This window comes from Terrapene carolina, unplaced genomic scaffold (assembly GCF_002925995.2).
Source record: "Terrapene carolina triunguis isolate 2854851 unplaced genomic scaffold, T_m_triunguis-2.0 Scaffold131, whole genome shotgun sequence".
Classification (NCBI taxonomy): domain Eukaryota; kingdom Metazoa; phylum Chordata; order Testudines; family Emydidae; genus Terrapene; species Terrapene triunguis.
Genome location: NW_020664482.1, coordinates 11,304,278 through 11,324,403, shown reverse-complemented (window position 1 = coordinate 11,324,403; position 20,126 = coordinate 11,304,278). Strand labels below are relative to the sequence as shown.

At 40.9% G+C, this 20,126-nt stretch overlaps 1 protein-coding gene across 1 annotated transcript in view; it reads left to right on the top strand.

Moving 5' to 3' along the window:
• NRK (Nik related kinase) overlaps window positions 1–19,600 on the top strand; it is a 122,797-nt gene extending 103,197 nt beyond the window's left edge. Inside the window, exons 25-31 of the mRNA XM_026652996.2 lie at window positions 187–330; window positions 2,165–2,299; window positions 5,470–5,570; window positions 7,054–7,203; window positions 9,588–9,747; window positions 16,338–16,477; window positions 17,324–19,600. Coding sequence (XP_026508781.1) covers window positions 187–330; window positions 2,165–2,299; window positions 5,470–5,570; window positions 7,054–7,203; window positions 9,588–9,747; window positions 16,338–16,477; window positions 17,324–17,407 — 914 coding nt within the window. The 3' untranslated portion in view covers window positions 17,408–19,600. The remainder of the gene's footprint in view (window positions 1–186; window positions 331–2,164; window positions 2,300–5,469; window positions 5,571–7,053; window positions 7,204–9,587; window positions 9,748–16,337; window positions 16,478–17,323) is intronic.
• The last annotated feature ends 526 nt before the right edge of the window (window positions 19,601–20,126 follow it).

Sequence of the window (20,126 nt, the reverse complement as noted above, 5' to 3'; positions counted from 1 at the left end):
CGCATTTTGAAGGAGTGAGAATTTTGTAATTCACTTTTCACAAGGTCGTCTGCATAGTGCCAGATAATATATCTGAGGCAGCTAAAAGAAGGAAGTCCAAAGCAGAGTCAGTTATAGATAAGCAATTAATGCTGAAATGTGCTATGACTCAGTAGACAATTTACAGTGGTTTTTATGTACTAACAGGAGTAAATTTACTGGTGGGGACGGAGAATGGGTTATGGCTGCTGGACCGAAGCGGACAAGGAAGGGTTTACTCGCTGATCACAAGGAGACGATTCCAGCAAATGGATGTTCTGGAAGGACTCAATGTGCTAATCACCATATCAGGTTTGTTCAGTGTCTAAAAGTATCTGACCCACTTTGTAAATTATAAAGAGGAATTAGGTTATGAATTAGGTTATCAACTTTCCTCTTGTAGGACAAAGCAGGACAATTATTTTTGCTAATAGGAAAGCACTCTTTGGATCTCCAATATTTGCATCCTCCTTCCAGATTCAGCTGTGACCTGGGATATGCCATTACATGCTTAATGTGTAAAATGGTTTGTGGGATATAAAAATGTGCTGAATGTTTAAAACTGACTGCTTCCCATCATTTCATTGCTGCTAAGGAAGTCTGTGTTTTGGTTACTTGTTTATATGACATGTGAGCATCGCTCTAAGCAGATTTCCATCCAAAACATTGTTACATCACATCAATGTGTGGCTGACAAGAGGGCAAACGAATCATGTGGGGCCCTACGCTGCAAGTGCTGAGGGCCTCAGCTCTCATTGGCTGCCATGGCAGCTGAGAATGCTCAGCACCTCACAGGATCAGGCCCTTGATGGGAAGATTGGAATGACTTCTAGATATACACAGGTTGGACACTGTGCATTTGGCATAGCTGAAGTCCATGCTTCCCAGATTCGCTCGTTCTGACTTTCCACGTAATGCAGCATCCCTTCTGAGCCTCTCTCTTGACTCTAAATTGCTATTTGCCTTATATAGGTCTAAAAACAAAATTAAAAAGACTTCCTGAGATAAGGAATCACGAAATAACCCCCCCCCCCCCTCATAGGGTTCACTCACTGGTGGTGGCGCCTCCTCCTCGTGGCTCTGAGGATTAGCTCTTGCCAGGCGCTGCCCTCCTCTGATGGTGTCGCTACCCGTCGTCTCTTTTACCCTGAGGCCCCTCTTATTCCCGGAGCTGCAGCTTCCTGTTTGTGGCTTGGCCCTCCCACTTAGTTCCTCCCCTTCCAGGCAAATCAAAGTCCTTCCAGACCAGCTGGCTGGCTGGTGTGGCCAACGCCCTGCACCACTTCCCAGTGGCTGGCAGGGGACCCTAGGCTCACCCTCTACACTGGGTTCCAGGCCATGGTTCCTATGACAAGCAGCCAAGGTCTGTACGGTCCTACCCCTTGCTGTTGTTTCCTTGGGGTTCGTCCTCCTTATCTGGCTTCCCCCTCTTTCTGGGTTTGCCGGACCAACCTCCCTCCTCCCAGGCAGTGACTGTAGACTACTTCCTTCTGGCCCCTTGCTGCTCTCATCTTCTGGGCTTTATACAGCCCCCTCCTGTTCCTGCCCAGCTGCGCCCATTTCCAGTGAGTGGCCTGCTCCCTGTCTCCTTCTTCAGGTGCAGCATGGGCAGTTAATTGGCCTGCCTAGCCCTTCAACCTCTCCAGGGCTTGTGTGGGGTGGGCACCTCATCACAGCCTCCTACAGAAATCAAAAGAAAATAGGTACCTACAATGAAGGCTGACAATGAATTGGAACTGACGAAACTCCCCCATCCAGAATGGTTTTTCCAGACCATGTCTGTAAACCTCCCTTCAGAGTGGTGTGACAGATGTCAGATGTTCTACTCTCGCATCAGGCCTGGGTCTAGGGGCAGCCATTCTGTGGGTGTAAGGGAAAAGCTTTGTGTGAAGTATGAAGATTGGGAAAAGAGGAAAAAATAAGTACAGGTGTGCAAGAGCCACAATGCAATCGATGTGTCAGTCCCGTGGCGGACATCGGCACCACATGGGGTCTCCTCTTCTGCACTGCTGGCCTCATGTCTCACATGAAATGACACAAATCTCTTTGCACTCTGGGTCATAATAGACCCAGAGGCTGAATGCAAGAGATTTGTACTGCTCTGAAGTAAAATGGGATGCCTCTTTTTCTGATCTGTGCATGGTAGGCAAAAAGAATAAGCTGAGGGTGTATTATTTATCCTGGCTGAGAAACAAGATTTTGCGCAACGATCCGGAGGTGGAGAAGCGGCAAGGCTGGGTGTCCGTGGGAGACTTGGAAGGCTGCGTGCACTACAAAGTCGGTGAGTCTCGTTCCTAGGCAGCCCTACGCAGTTCTCCTTTCCTATCTGATCCCACGTATTGGCCACGTTTTCCTTCACCCTTATTGAAAAATTATACCTGGGCTTGGACATTGCTTCAAACCTGCGTGCAGTACATCACGGACGCCCCACTCCCTTTAATTCCACATTGCTCCTCCCTTTGCAGCCTGCGAAGGCTGGCTGAACTGAAAGGCAGGACGCTTCTGTTGCTCAGCCAGTGATTTCAACATTCTGGGGTTGGCTGGCATCCTCATTGGTAGTGACATTTTTCACCTCCATCATACCAGTCTCCTCTTCTGGCCCCGAGTACCTGCACAGTAACAGTATCAATGGGATGCCTGCAGGTGATTGACTAGGATGGGTGTCCCACAATCCGTCCCTGTCTCTATATTGTATAACCCCTAAATATACATATCAACGTTATACTTAAGTATGCAATAAAATGTGACCATCACTGAAATATCATCTGGCTTTTATTCGGCTTCTGCATAGAGCACCTTTGAAGATGAACACCAGTATGTGTGACAGTCATTGTTACTTTAGCACTTAAGATATTTCACTGATGCATGCTATAGCAGAACATAAAATAGGTTTGACTGTATTAAAAGACGCTATATTATAGTTGTGTTTTCCCAAGCAATATAGCAAACTGAAGTGTGGGTGGGTGGTTGGGATGGGGTGGTCTTTGCCTTATACTCTGTTTTATTGCTTTGCTTTTACAACACAGTGCTTTAAAATTGGCATAGTTTAGAATGAAATCAGAGACAGAAAGCTAAATAGAGCTATGTGAACATATAGTTACTTTCTTTGTAATTCTAGTGCAACTGCATTTATTTTCAACTCTAATGGCTCATTTTTAGGTTTTATAAAGAACAGTGTACATCAATGTAAATGTACACTTGTTTGCAGCTTCTGAGAGGAGGGACATGAGATAGAAAATACCTTAAGTAATTTGACAAAATGGTCATACAAAAGACTCTCGGGGAGCCAGAAAAACTCTAACATCTGGAGAACCCCCTGCAAACCTCAGACAAAAAGCCTCTCTGCACCTTGACATTTCCAGTTTACCAAAATGTGGTCATGTCTACAGGAGTTGTGCTGGTGCCCTTGGACTTTGCAGACAGCATCCCCTTCTCAACTTTGACCTTCAGCAAAATGCAATGTGTTCCTCTCTCTCCGTAGTCAGATAGACAGGGATTGTCTCTGTTGCTTTGCTGCTTTGGAAGAGCAGCGGCTGCTATTTGCAAATCCTTGTGTATTCTGACCTTTGTCCTTACGGGCACTTTTCCTGTAAAGAGCAAGAAAAGGCTGTCTTTTATTTTCTCTGCGTAGGTTGGCCTTTCTCATCAGTATACCATCCTCGTCCAGCCCCACCCCTTCACCCAGCTGCTAGTATGTGTTGTGCCTGTGTGAAATGGTCCTGTTTGAGCAGCATGTGCTGAGCACACCCTTACTCCCCCAGAAATGATTCTTACCTAACTCGGGTAACACCTGCGTCTTTTTTAAACCTGACTGTAATTTGCCTCACAGACACTGAATGTAAAATGAGGCAGAAATGTGTAGGAAAGCAACACCCTTGTGGCCTGTTCTATTTCCGAGGGAAATGCTCATGTCTGGCAGAATTAAAATAAAACAGACCAAAAAAGCCGTAATTTTCAGTGCCCGGCTCTGCGTTTACTGTTCATAAACCCAACGTGAGTTTAACCAACTCAAAGAAATTGCTCCTCTCTGAAATGCTCGTTGAGCTCGACACATGGGGAGGCCACCGCCAACACACACGCTGAGATGAGAATAAAGCCTTTAGAGCTCCGCGAAAGAGCTCAGCAAACCGCTGGCCCTCCTTTTGTAGCCTAGAAGATATCACAACGTGCGCTTGATAGCGTCGCTAAGTAATGCCGGCGGGGGTCTGTTGTATGACAGAAAATCCTTTCAAAAAGCAATTGTCTATGGAAGAGTTTGCACCACTGTTTATCCAATGATTTCCCCAGCCTCTAGCAGCGATTTGAGGCCATCTTGCTGGCTAGAAGCAGAAGTGGATGATCGAGACCATTATGGCAGGCTTTTAGTTATTTGTTCGTACAGCACCTCGCGTGATGGGCCTGGGGGCCTCCCTACACTCCTGTAATACCCACACTAAACCAAATGAATAAGAAACATAACCAAAAGAGTATGGAAGTAGGGATGATGTCTTATGGCCATTGCCATAAAGCCACGATAGAGCCCTCAGCTTTTCTGAGAATGGGAATAATAGACTTGCTTAGTTGATAGGGGCAGTGTGAAAACTAATTCATTAATTTTTTTTATACTGCTTTGAGATCTGTACAGCAAAGGTGCTATAGAACGGCCCAGCTCAGTGCCCACTGAAGGTAATGGAATGACTCCAATAATGGGCATTGGATCAGGCACTAGGTACAAGATATCACTATTATAATTGTTAAGCATTCATGCCGGAAATCTGACTGTAGAGTTTCTTGTCCAACCCAGGAACAGAAAATTATCCTCTGACCTGTATACATTGAGTCTAAAAGCTTTGACTTCCCATCACTAATACTAGTAATGAACTGCTTGCAAACATTGCACAGATCTTTCTGTGCCTCAGTTTACCCATCTTTAAAATACCACCTTTGTAAAGAATTTTGAGCAGCAGATCACGGTATAGACCCAAGTGTAGACTTCAATAAAACAATAATTTTGCATTGCTTCCTTCCTCTCTTGGGTCTGTATAGTGACCCCGTAGGCCCCAATCTTGTATTCACTTATGCATGTGAGTAACTTCATCACATACAAAAGTGCTTGCAGGAACAGGGCCTTAGATCAAGTGTTTTGGGGGCACTGACCTGTCTTGATTGTATGTAAGGTAGCTACTGTACATTTGGGTGATAAATAAATATTAATAATAGCAATAAGCATTGGCTGTGTTACTGAAAGTCATTGAACTGTAGGTTCAAAGTAAAAAAGAGATTCTTTACAAGTGGTTGTTAAATATCAACGACCAGCGTCCAATCCCATTACTCAGTGAACAGTACCTTACTCCAAAAATAGTCCCATTGAAATTATTGGGTGTGATTAAGGGCATCGGAATCTGAACTCGAAGTATTTTTGATTTGTATGGGCCATCTGAAACCGAAATAATTGTTCCTTTTGTATTGTAGTGAAATATGAAAGAATCAAATTTCTTGTTATTGCTTTGAAAAGCTCCGTGGAGGTGTATGCTTGGGCTCCAAAGCCCTATCACAAATTTATGGCTTTTAAGGTAAGACCTCATCTTGGTTTAAAGATATCATTAGCACCCGCTGTTTTACCCCCCACCGACTGCTCCAGATTTTGTTGCTTTGTGTAACATTTATTTTTAATTTAGGAGCAAACAAATAAACTTTTTTTTAATTTAGATCATTTTGCTCACCATGCAAATGCCACATGTCAAATTGTCTCAAACATTGCAGACATGCTTTTACTAACAGTCAACAATTGTTTAAAACATCTTGTCTAAAATATGTGTTTGGACACACAAGCAAATGAACTGCCCCAAAAGTAAGGGGAAATAATTCCTAAGAGTTGGCTTTTCAAAAGTGCTCAATGTTGGTCTAATACCCTATAAAAATCGGGGGGGGGAGGGGTTAGAGCACTTAAAGGAGTTAGGAACCTTATGCAAGTCAATAGGAGTTGGATACCTGACTCCCTTAGGATTCTTTAATCCTAAAATCCCAGCCCTTGAGATCAGTAAGAAAGGTCCCATTGACTTCAGTGGGAGCAGAATATAGCCAGCACTGAGCACTTCTGGAGATATCACCTGAAATTAATCAAATTTAGCACAGAAATTTGACTGATGGCCATCGTGCTCAGCTATATAATTCAGCTTCTAGTTTACAAAATCAGTAAGGTACTGTCAACAAAATTGAATTTCAAGTATGAGGAAAGAAACACCTAAACCTTTCCTTGGAATCAAGATAATTGTGACAGAGACTGAACAAACTTTTGGGTTTCATCCAAAATAAACAGTAGAAAGTTGATTGGAGCAGAACGTTACTCTGAGACAGGAAATCGCAAACTCAGATCTTTGATTAACAGAGAAATGAAATAAGAATGCTGAAGTACTAGAAGATGGCATGGCTCAGACAAGGGACCAAATTTTGTTTGATTTATCCAGCAGTTCATGGGACTAATCACCTGAGTTAGATAAGCAGATACTAGCTGTAAGGCCAAATTCTGCCCTTAGATATAGAATCATTGGGATTACAATTGTAGAAGAGAATTTGACCCTGTGTCTGGTATAGGGATGTATTTTTAGTAAACTGGCTCTTTACAAGATACATTAGAAGTAGTAATTCCTTTGTCTTCAGTATATAATTAATATGTCTAATTAATAGATCATTGAATGCATTACAATAAACTAGGGTCAGGATATAAAGTGCTGCCTATGAATATCTTTACAGCTCCAGTATCTTTTGAGGTTTCGGTACGTTTATCCTCACACCTTCCTCTGTTATTCTTTTACACTTCTCAGTAACTTGCACCTTTTGGTTGAAAAAGGAAGATACTAAGATTCCATTGTAACACAGGAACAGGGACACCGATGTAAATGTGACATATAACCACCCAGTTTTTGAGTTCTAGTAAATATTGAAAAAGGTCATATTTGTAAATGTAAAAATAACAAACCCAGAAACCAGCGACTCCGTTAGCAGTTACTATATTCAGAATGGGTTTATAATTTTATCTGACTTTTCTCTTTCCAGTCATTCACTTCACTTCATCACAAACCACTGTCAGTTGACCTGACAGTTGAAAACGGACAAAGATTAAAAGTGATCTATGGCTCGCAAGTGGGATTTCACGCTATCGATGTGGACTCTGGGTCTGTGTATGACCTGTACTTGCCAACTCATGTAAGATATTACTTCCTAAGGCTGAAATAATTGAGTTGTTTCCTTATTTATTCCTCATGGCTATAGGTTAATGGTGATTAGATCAGTGGTTTGGATCTAGGTTATCTTCTAAGAACATGTATAATTTAGGCTAGCTGACAAAATGTTAGTGTTCGGACACTTTAGAAGCACCATGCAGATGGACCCCTGTGCTCACAGTAGGTCTCTGTGCAGAGACAACAGTCCACTAGTATGGATTTCTATGCAGGATTGGGGTCTAACTACAAAATGAGCCAAAGCAAATCCCCTGAACTTTGAGGAGATTTGATTCCAGATCTAAACTTTATTGTCTGTGCTCCAAACTTTTTACTCTTTTTATATGTAATCCCCCCCCCCCCCCCCCACTCTACATCTTTCAACACAGAGAAACCCACTCCTGTGGCATCTTATCTCTGGAAACCCAGCTGAAGACCAGCCCAACTCCTAGGCACCCGAACAAGCAGCGCCTGCCAAACTATGCCAATGTAGTAAATCTAGTAGTTACAGTGATGTTAATTTTGTAAACTCATTTGCATTAAAATGTAACTTATGTAGATATCTAGTTGTTGAAAACAATTATTTCTATTGGTCCACTTGCTAAAGACCCATGTTATTTTTATACGTGGCCTAAAGTGGTTTCTTTCATCTAACAGCTAGTAGCGTCATTGATTATGGCACCATTCAAAGTTCACACTAGTTTATAAGTCTAACCAGGATTGCCTGCCCATTGCATGTGTAATTTGGTTGCTAAGCATGGCAAATGATTTCTTGTCAAAGAGATAATTAGCACCATCGATAAAAGGCAAGGGACAAGGTGAACCCTTTTAAAGGATTTAGTTTTGCAGCACACTTCAGATATAATGATGTACATCAGGAAGATATTTCCCAGGTGAACACCCTGAATATGGGGCACCTGTAGAAGAGCTGTGACTCCCTTTTGTGCACTCTTCCACTGTAAGTCAGCGTGTGCTAAAAATACTTTTTCCCTCAAGAGTCTTGGATCAGAAATAAATGTGCTGCTACAGTGGGCTGTATCTGTTGGAGTATTTTGTTATTTTGGGGACTGTCTGATAGATGATAATTATCACAAGGAGGTTTTCAGCGTTGGCAGCTCAGACTTACTTTAATCTAACAGACTGAATTGAGACACGCTTGCTTTCTGTGCCCTCTTTTCCCTGTTCCCTCTCTCTCTCTTTCTCGTCTGCTTCAATTGCTCATGAGAATACCAAGGCAACGCATTAAAATTGCTCTCCGACTCTGGATACCCGTTTTAGTGTTACGGATAGTAGTTGCGGAGACACGGACTCAAGTGGTTGGCCTGAGTGTATTCAGTTCGGCAAGTACAGCTTCCGTGCTTCTTTTCTGTTTATTGTGCCATTACAGTGTGCATAAGTGTATTGGGCTGAAAAAGAAAAGATATGTGTGTTATTGGCTTGTGAAAAATGACGCTCCATTTGTCTGTCTCTTCCTGTGGAAATGCTGATTGCAAGGATATTCCATTGTTTACATAAAGGGAAAAGATCCTGATAGTGTTTTAGAAATGCTTAGTTATTGTTTTGTTTTTTGTCTGACAGTCCTTCCCATAAAAACCCCACCTCCATAGCTATATGCTTCTTATAAATCCTTTCGCTCTTGGGAAGTGTGTTGGCTGGTGTGAGAGAGATTCTGGGTCCCATTCTGCTGTTTGATTGTTTTATTGCATGCAATGCATCGTTCCTGTGGTGCAGGTGTAAAATGTAAACCCAATAGTATTTGAAGTAGCACTTTCTATGTTTAAGGACACTGTATGCGAAGCAGGGAAAGACCTTGCAGAGATGTTCGCATTTAGAAAGCTCAGGTGATTCTTTCAAACTACCATAAATATTAGCATCAAAAGTGCTAATGAATCATTGTTTTAGCTCATGAGTTATGCTAGGTGTTTATCACAGAAAATGGAAGTGTTGGGTTCCTAGAATAGGGAAGTCGAGTAAGTTGTCTCCCATCCTCTTCTAAAATCATCTTTGAATTAAAATACGGCTCACTCTCCTTCTGTCACTTTATATACCAGCATTTCATGAACAAGTCAATAAATCTCATTGTATCTCTCGGATGCTCCTTGGCTTCTTTATACCAAGTAATACTTGTAAATATAAAGTGAAAAATTGAACAATGACTTCTCTACAAACCTAGTAATAATATCTAAAAGGGGGGAAATATAATAGCCCTTTTCAGCTAGCAAAATATACAGCCCATCATAAACCAGGTATTTACTTTCTGTGAGCGGTGAGTCAATTGTTTTTATTGCTCTGCCAAGATATTTAGATGGATATAGTCACTAAAATTGCAGTCCATTTTCTGATATAAATCTTAATAAAATACGATTTCAGATCCAGGGGACTATTCACCCACATGCCATTATTATCCTCCCTAATACCAATGGAACAGAACTTTTACTCACCTATGAAGATGAAGGAGTCTACATTGATATATACGGGCACTTCACAAAGGAAACTGTTTTACAGTGGGGAGAAATGCCAGCATCTGTAGGTAAGTATGAAAAACAGCACTGTGTTGAATGTAAGATCCTGTTGTATGAAGTCTGAGTTCCTTATTAGGTTTGTGACCATGTGAAAGGGGTTGATGGCACATTAAAACAGATTTCTAATGAGCAGATAGATATATGTGTATTTCTGTACATTCCTGAGCCAATCAATGATTATAAAAGGGTCTCTACATTTGTTTATGGCATAAACACCATGAAATGAATACAAAGGGTTTACTACACAGTCAGAGATTGTATACTAGGATGCAGGCCTTCCAATAGGTGTATTCTTGTGTCAGGTAGTCATTTTAGTGGGTTACAAAGGAATGAAAAAGTGCGGCTGTTTCCTGCTTTGAATCTTTCATATCCACGGTATTTTGTATAGAAATTCACAATATGTAGAAAGTACAGTGACTTATTGGGTCTATAACCATAACATCCTATCAAATTGTCCTTTATTTTTATCATCCAGTCAAAGTACAACAGATTAGATATAGCGTTAGATGGGTTATCAGGCTATCCATGTTTTCATCCGGCCTCACAAATGCTAAAAAGGAGGGTCTGATTATTTTTCATCGGGACTGTTTTTTTTGTTTAGGTTTCCAGTTGTTAATGTTGTAACTAAGAACAAAGAAAACCCACCTCTGGCAGGTTTTTGCATTTGTAAATTTCACCTGATTGGCTTTCTATTTCTGTGAATTCTTATTTTTCTTCATTTATTTTTTTTTTAAGTCACAAGCAAATCATAGCAAAACTGACCTAATTCGTTTCTCATACTGGTGTAAATCTGGAGTTACTCCATTAAATTGGTAGAATTACATCAGAGGCCCATCTTTTCTAGAGGGCTTCCAGCCACCCTTGAGAGCGTGAGACCCACCTCTGTCTTGAACTCAGATGCCTGCATGGTATCATATTCACTGTGCTGCCACCATAGCTCTGAGCAGCAAAACCACTTTAAGAATCATTTTAAGAATAGGTTCACTTTTGTATATATTAAAGCCAGGTCTACACTAAAAAGTTAGGTCAACCCAGCTACATTGCTCCAGGGCTGTGAAAAATCCACCTAGTTAAGCCAACCTGACCCCTGGTGTAGACAGTGCTAGGTGGATGGAAGAATTCTTCTATCAACCTAGCTGCCACTTCTCGGCAAGAAGGATTAACTACAGTGACCGGAGAACCCCTTGCTTCACTGTAGTAAGTGTCTACACTGCAGCTGCAGCATTTCTAGTGAAGGCATAGCTTCAGGCTTGGTCTACATTTATACGTGCGTAGCCATGTCGGTCAGGGGTATGAAAAAACCACATGCCTGACCAACATAGCTAGGCCAACAACCCCCATGCTCACACACACACACACACACACAGCATAGACACAGCTATACCAACAGACTAGATACTGCACGTTCCTTCTCCTCTGACAAATAGTATCCTCTTCATTTTCCAACCCAAATATTAAGCTGCAGGGTAAAATTAAAACACATCAAGTACATCTGCCTCTATGCTGTATTAATGTTTAATGCCGTAGGATACACGGAGCTTCTACATCCCACATGCTAACGTTAGTATGAAACAATCACTGATAAAAGAACCATTACCCAGTATGGTTAGGAAAAGAAAAGTTCTATCTGTGAGTATTGAATCTAATTGGAAGCTGGATTGCAAAATGGAGACAGCAGCCTGCAGGAGATGTGATGCCATGGAAAGTGCATTCCTTTAGCCTGAATTGGAGCTGCATGCTCTTAAGAAGGGCATAACATTACAGTTTAAAAAGCAATCTTAATGTTTCCTCCAAAGTAACATTGGTGCATATATGATCAGCTTAAATATTTAAGCTCTCTTTTCTTCTTCCTATAAATGCGCTCCATTGATTTGCACTCATTTTTCCCCCTTTGGGAAGCAACAAAATTTTAAAGCTGGCTTCATTTATCATCCTGTGGTGTCAAACATTTTCCTGGATCTTGTCTCTAACGATTTTTAAAGCATGGATGAACTTGTAGCTATTATGAGATTGTCTGATTGTATTATTTGAATGTGCGGTAAGTGCCAACAGTGTTTGGCTCTGTACAAGACATAGTCCTTGTCCCAAGGTGTTTCCTTTTAGAAGATGAACAAAGATCAGACAAAATTACAGAGGGAGTCCCAGAGGCACAAATACAAGGTGATATATAAGGAACTAAGTTTTATTACCTTTAGCTTCAGAAAAGTAGTTGCAGTAAGGTTTGCATATATGCCAATTCTTACGGCATGCTCTGAAAAGTGGAGTTTGTGATTTTGGGCATCAGTAGCTGTCTACAAGAATATTCCCATTTAATCCAGAGTTAGCTAGAGATTTTCAAAGGCACAAAGAAAAGTCAATGGCAGTTGTGTGCCTAAATACCCGTTGTGCCTTTGCAAATCCCCCTCCCTCATTGCTTAAAGCAGTGAGACAGCAAACCCACAGAAACATTTAGGTGGCTTGTAAAGATCTACTGTGTACTGGGCATACATGGGGACAACGCTGCTTTGTCACAGGTCGGGATTTCAAGGCAGATCCCCCAAGGGTGTAAACTGAAGTCAGCAGAGTTAAATAGATTTACAGCAGCTTTGTGCTAATGAAATGGCAGCTGACATTTCTTCAGGATGCTCTGCTGTGCACTAGAGCAGGGGCGCGCCAACTTTTTCTTCAGGTGGATAGCATCGTAAGAGAAAGATGGCCCGGTGGCTATTCCCCTTCCCATTCAGGATCGCACAACCACCTCCCCTCCCCTTCACAATCACACAGCATTCTTTGGGTGTCTACAGGAATGGCTTACATGCACAAAGTGACAGCAGGAAAGTATCTGAATGGATTTTTAACTTCTTTAAATGGAGTTTAACAGCCAGGTCAGCAAGGAGAAGACAGCTCTGAGGGACTAATCAGCTCTTCACAGACCACCACCAAGGGCTGTGCAGACAAACAGGGCAGTTTATCCTTGGAAGGAGGGCACTCTTTCTCTCTTCCCCTCCTGCTGGCCAGGGCTCAGCCACTGGCCTCCAAACCATCCTTCCTGTCAACCTTAGGCCACCACACTTCCAATATTACTACTACACCGCTGTCTGCAGTGGTCTTGACTATCCCAGCCTAGGGCTTCTTGGAGTAGAAATTGTCAATCATAATGAGTTTGACAGGGGTCTTGTCCTGTGGCACCGGATGTTCCACTTGTGATTGGAGTCAGAGTTCATCGAGAGGCAAACTGACCCAAGCCTTGACGTCCAGCTCAAGCCAAATCCTAAACTTTGGGGGCTTCGAAGAGCCCCATTTAGTATTTTCTTTTAAGCGTGCATTTCCCACCAATGCTCCCTCATACTCTTGCTCCTCTGAAATTCTTGGCTCAGGCCAAAAGCATTGAAATATTACGAAACTCAGGTCGCCACATTTCTTGCATGGCCAAACCTAAGAAGAACTTGCAAGTTTCTCGAGAGATCTTGTTCCCTTGAAACTTCCACACTTAACCAGGTTCTGACAACAATCGTTGTGAACTGTGCTGAAGATTTTCCTATTATGAATTTCGACCTCGTTTTTCCAGAGGTGAAAGGCTTGTGTGTTAACTCAGGGTTCTAGCTAGCTGCCACTTGCTTGATTCTAAATATATGGTCTCATTCTTTAACAAAATTATTTTGGATAGTAAACTTCCCTGGTCTACTAGAATATCTTAAGTGATTGAGAAAGGTGGCAAATACTTGCAATATAATTGACAGATCTAGGGCAGGAAAACTAAAAATAGCAGCCTCTTGTAGTCTTTAAGGTGGGACCGGTGTGGCCAATCCATTAATCAGAAATTGGAATGAGGAAACTCAAATCCAGTGGGAAATTAAAATTGTAGAGCTACTCTATCTATATTTAATTGGTGAGATATTTCAGATATGTGGGGCTACACACAAATAGAGAGAGCGTGTTTTCTTCTTATAACGCAAGATTTTTAAAAAGGTATAGGGGTACTTTTGTCCTTTCATAGTCGTCAAAATTATTAAAAGCATGATTTTGGGGGGTGGTTTGGATGTCCTTTACTAGGAAGCAGAAAGGATGTTGATGCAAAGAAATGGAGCACTCTAGCCAAAGCATCTTATAATGACATTGCTATATGAACACACTTTATTGGTTCATTAAATAATTGCAGCCCAGTTCATGCAAAGAAGTAGTCTGCTCATATCAGAATGATTCTTATTGTCCTTATGAAAACTACTGCTTGGACCTCATTTATAGCTGTTCCTGGACCCTTAGTGCAACCACAAAATTCCCTGGGTTTGATTTATATACACTCAAGTATTGATTGAGGAATGAGCAGCTAGTATAAGCCTAGAAGCTTGGGACATAGCTACATAGATATTTACACATTTTTAAAAGTCTTATTTAAAACACACTAAGTGGTGTGTAACTTTGTTTTGGTAGGGACATGCAGCATGTCAGAGCATGCGCACCTTAACCCGTCCAGTGCAGCCTAACCAGGACAAGAGCATGCTCACATGAACAACGTGGGACAGAGGGGAGTTTCTGGTGAAGCTACAAAAGCTTTTTCTCTAGATAATTTCACAGCACCAGCATTCTTAGTCTAATGAAAGAATGTTTCATAGTTAGGAAGAAGAGCCTGTTCTGCATGTTGGATATCTAGAGCATAAATAACGTGTTTTCACCTTGGAAATACCTACAGACACTAACTTCAGGGCTTTCCTTGAAACGGCCTAATTTGAACTCCCATTGGAGTGAACTCCTTGAGCACTGTGCTAACTTCTATGCTATTTGCCAGGGGTTAAGGGAATATTATGGCAGGCTTCCACGGTGCTGTACAAATGACCCTTCCTTGAGTATATGCTGCATTTCCAAAATGAAATAATGGGTTCACAGGGAAACAGGCAGTAATCAGAAAACTGCTCAGCTGTGATTTAGTAACAGTATTATACTGCCTTTCCTCTGGCACCAGAGGCAGAACTTGTCACCCTGGTTTGCAATGGGTTTAGCTTTTTAATTTATGTATTTCTAAATTCTGTCCTCAGATACATGCATGCCATTATCCTTGTATCTGAAGACAGAATTTGGGACACAGTAGTAAATTGGTGGCTGATAAATGGATGACATGTGACTCTGAAACATATCCAACGGTATCATTTGTAGCCTTTTAACTGTAAAAGGCAGTGTCCTACGCCCCAGTAGGGCAAATTATGTCCCATCCGAAATGCAGAGTCCTTGAAATATCTCTGCTTAAGGAAACCTTGGAGGTCCAGCGATTAACTGAGAAGACACAATCAAAATGTAAACTCAGTTCTCTTCAGGGTTAACTCCGTTTATGCATGTTTGTATGTATGTAAATAGGCTTGGAAGAATTAGATTTTTATCTGTAAATGTCTGTAAACATCGATTTCACCATCACAAACTGACAAAAAAAAATTCCCATTGATGATAATTGAAATTTCCAGATATGCAAAGTAAGAAAAATGCTGCTGGAGAATTTATTAGAGTTTGATTTAAGGATATTTACTTTGTATACTTTGACACGTGATGGTGACAATTTATGTTTTAATTGTGGTAAAGCTTTAACTTTTGAATCTCAATGTCTACTGTCATTAAATAATTCTTGTCTAACCCTCCCATAATTTCCCACAGCTGTGAAAATTTAAATCCACAAAAACTGAAAAAAATTGCTTAAAATAAGCATCAATATTACCCGTCATTTTTTTTAAGAAAAATTAAATTCTACCAAGCTTCTATATAAAGAACACCAGATCCAGTGTCCCCAGTGGATCTGCTTGAGCAAGTAAAGGTTTTGCAGGATCAAGTCATGAGGCAACATATTTAGTTAGTGTTTTTCTTAAGCAATGTAAGCAAAGCCCCGAAGAAAGGATTGGACATGTCACCAAAATCCTGAGAGAACAACACAGCCATTCTTGAAGGGGTTAGATATATTTGTGCACAGTCTTTTGTACGTTGGTGTGCTGAGTATGATAAATTAGGCCAGCAGAACACAAATTAGAGACCTTTCTAAAGTCTGATTGTCTCTCTAGTCTTTAAACAATGAAGTACAGTAGCAAACTAGGGTACTCTGATATAGCTGCAGTTTTAAATAAATTCCTTTAAAAATGTAACATTTATGTTGTGACTGTGCTATAAGCACGTACAATAACACCACACGATAGCATCTCACACAGTGAGAGAGGACCATGTGAGATACCTCCGTATTTTAAATTCATTTAGAAAGACTTTCTGGGTAACTAAAACCACAGATCCGGATTGTCCTCCCAGCAAGATGTGTGTGTGGAGGGAACCCTTGGTGAGTTGAGCACCCCACTTCCACATGGAATGAGGATGCCCGAGGCCAGGATTTAACACTTTGAATGGCATTTGTTGTACAGTATTTCAGTGCAGGGTTTGTTTGGGTGTATGGGATTTCCTTCTCTGAACAGATACAATCTAAATGGATTCCACTGGATATTTAAATACTGCGTGTGTCTGGATTTGGTTCAGTTATACAATCTTTATGTTATTGGAGTGGGGACATGGAGCTGCCAACTTACTACTAGCAGATGAACATTTCAGACTCCCTTGTGTTTTTCTAATTATCAAATCTGATTTTTTTTTTGTTTAGCTTATCTTCAGTCTAACCAGGTCATGGGTTGGGGAGAGAAGGCTATCGAACTGCGTTCCGTGGAAACAGGAAATTTGGAAGGTGTATTTATGCACAAGAAAGCACAGAAGCTAAAATTTCTATGTGAAAGAAATGACAAGGTACACACATGACTCAACTAGAGTGATTTAACAAATATGGTTTAACAGTTGAATAAGAAAAAAGTCCAGGCCATTTAATTTTTATTTAGCATTTTATTATAGTGCATAGTACTTACTTCGGCATAACCGCTCAATTAAAAGCAGACTTTGGCACTGAGCCCACAAACTACCCTTTGTGGGAGGAATCCTGCACCTTCCCAGAGCCCTACTGAAGACAGCCAGATCCTAGCCACCTCTTCCACCTGCTTTGTGCTGCAGATGGAAAATCAGTTTAACCACCTGTTGGCGAATCCCCAAGCGGTCTGGCTTCAGCATAGAGAATATGTTGGGGGTGTGGCTAGCGTGCCTCTGCACTCCAATAATCCCTGGCTACAAAAGTCTCTTAAGAACTGTTGCAACCAGGTCTGATTTAGAGCAGCCTTGAGCGAAGCATCATACACCAATATTTGAGATACCACCGGTATCTCCTCAGTTAGATGTGGTTCAATGAGTGCATTTTGTCACATATGTATGGTAATGATTGGTAAATGTTCACTGTAGCTTGTTCTGTTTCATTGGTGTATTTAGAATACTGTAACCAGAAACTGTTTAGTTTACCTAATTGTTTGAAAATATGCTGATTTCTTTTCTGGTAGAAAATATATACACTATAACTTATTGCCAGAATGTATACTTGCAAGCATTAACACTTCATTTTTCTAAAAAAAATGTTACCAATGGGATTAAAATTGAATTGTGATTTATATGTCATGGTGTTCTGGACTGTGTTTCTCTCAGCTTTCAAATATGTTTAAAATATTCTCATACATGTAAACTGACAGCGGTCTATTCTTTTTCCTTTTCAAGGTTTTCTTTGCATCTGTACAATCTGGAGGCAGCAGTCAAATTTACTTTATGACACTTGGACAAAACGTCCTGTTCAACTGGTAAATCACATCAGAATGAAGGATGCTTTGATGGTTCCCAGTAGATACAAGCAATGTGAAATGCTGGAAGGTTATACACTTAAATTTGCACTTTTTACCTACAAGAATCTGGTCATTATTAACTTATCAAAATTCATATTCCTAAAGTTGTGGAAGAATGCCATTTTCTTGTCAAACTATTGCAAATATGTTTAGTTCTATCTTTTAAAAATATGGTGCAAACCAAGACTGAATTCACAATGTAGCAAAGAGCAACTGTCATGGAAAATGTAGCCAATATAACAGGTTGCTTGTACTCTGAAAAGCGTACAATTTCTTTTGCACAAATATTGTAATTTTATTATTTTGAACTTGAGTCTTTCTCTATGGACAGCAATATCTATATGTAGATTTATAGTATAAAGTACACAAATATGTTATGAGCTGGAATTCCTCTGATTTTGAATTATTTTTGCTTGTTTCACCTTTTTCTTTTAACAGTTTCACCCAGAGGCAATTGTCCAAGTCTGAGAACCAGTGAAACAGCAACTGTTCACAAAGGGGTTGAATGCAGACTTGGACAGTTAGGGATTGATCTGCCCTGAGAGGCATGGGTGTGCATCACTGTGGAGCTTGTAGAGTCAGCTATTGTATACGTAGGCACCAGTACAGTACAAAACGCATACAGCTGACTCCTTGTATGCCTCTGGACAAGATTGAGCCCTTAAGACACAGTTACTGTAGAATGTATTTGTAAAAATATTTTCAATAGCAATTTGTCCAAACATATATACACATGAAGCTTTATGGGCCTGATCACGTAGGTTTTACTCCTACAAGTAGCCCTTACTCATGTAAATTGATTTCAATGAGACTATCCATGTATATAAGGGTGTAGGATCGGGGACTCTATCTTTGCATGATTCCCCATTCCTGCTGATTCCACATCAGGCTTACATTTGTTGGCTTGTAAATATGCTCTTTCCAAAATGGATGTCATGGTTAACAAAAGTATTCTTAATACAGCTATAAAAATACCCAGAGAACCAATTCATTATAAATAGAAAAATAGACTTAATTTCAGGCACTCTTCCTATTCTAGTTACTTCAGAATAAAACTGCACCCACTAGTGGCATTCGTTTCTATCATAAAACGCTGTTCTCAGGGGTTTAATATCAGAGACGTGCTAGGGTTAAACTTTTAAGGTTTAAATGTACAATGATTACTTAGCTAATGTTTGTGCGGTGCTTTGAAAATGTAAAGTGCTAAGTATGACTATATATAATAATACACTCACTACACAAGCTCTAAGTCCAACAGTGAGATACAGTATAGACCAAACTGTATGTAAAAAGAAAAATAAAATCATTAGCTACAGTATTTAAAAACTATTACCCTTTTTAACTTGAAATGTGTGGGACTGGAAGGGGAAGTGGCATTGCAATATCTAGTCTTTTACCTCTACGATGATGATTGAAAATTGACCATGGTAGAGAGCAAATTAAAGTTGTTACCAACCGATGGTTCTTCCGGTTAGTGGTCTCGGTGACAGGTATTCACGTAGCAAAACCACCATCATGATTGGCACCTTGTTATGTACTCTCAGCAGAGAGGCCTAGAACTAGATGGCCTGAAGGCTGATCAGCACTCTCACCCCCTGCTGGTGATCCCTCGAGGCCTGAGGCATGTAGGAGGGTAGTGCTAGCGGTGTGTGCACTGCTGCTGTCCATGTTCTTCGGCTAAGTGGAGGACTGTAGTCTCCATGGCTCTCAATCCAGCACATTTCGTAAGGATTAGTTCTTCTCAGACTGTATAGTGGAGTTTTAAACATTAAATATTCACATCTCAAATAGGTAGGTATTGATTTACAAGAGTTCAAAGCCAAGGCCATGACAAAGATGGGTGGGCATTTGCACATCCAAATGGCCAATTGTGTGCCCAAATTGAGGCTCTCCTCCATAGTGGGTGGGGATTGCTGTGCCCAGGCACAGCTGCATTTAAATCAATGGGTCTCTGTGTGGGCACAGCACTCCACCCGTCTGCTATCAGTTGCAGGACTGAGGCCATAATAATTGCATGAGCAAAATAGCAACAACGTCATGTGGTCCTGGGCTTCTATGCTACTGAACATTGGGCTCTTTTTGCTCAGCTTTCAACAAAAAAGAAAAAAGAAACAAAAAAAGAAAAAGCTGCAAATTAAAATAAATATATACACCTCTACCCCGATATAACGCGACCCGATATAACACGAATTCGGATATAACGCGGCAAAGCAGTGCTCCGGGGGGGCAGGGCTGCGCACTCCGGCGGATCAAAGCAAGTTCAATATAACGCGGTTTCACCTATAACGCGGTAAGATTTTTTGGCTCCCGAGGACAGCGTTATATCGGGGTAGAGGTGTATATACCCATGCTAATAGACCAGCAATAAGTCAAAAATGTCATTTACTTTTCATTTCTTTTAAAAAGCTGAAATACTGTGAAGAGAGGACATCTTTCATTATGTATCCCCTGGGTGTGCAAAGCCTGTTATCAAAATGTTCTTGCTCTAGCACAAATCAGTGATCCCGGCTGCCCTGTATACTTCAAAATGTGTGTTTATCATATCAGCCTCTGCATGACATGAGGCATGTGATTTCTGAACATCTTAGTGCCAAGAGTTAGGAGGAAGGTTTTCCTGACACCAGGCACTAACCGTGGGAGCTTGGAACAGCCCGTACTATGAGATTAAAGAAGCAAATGTG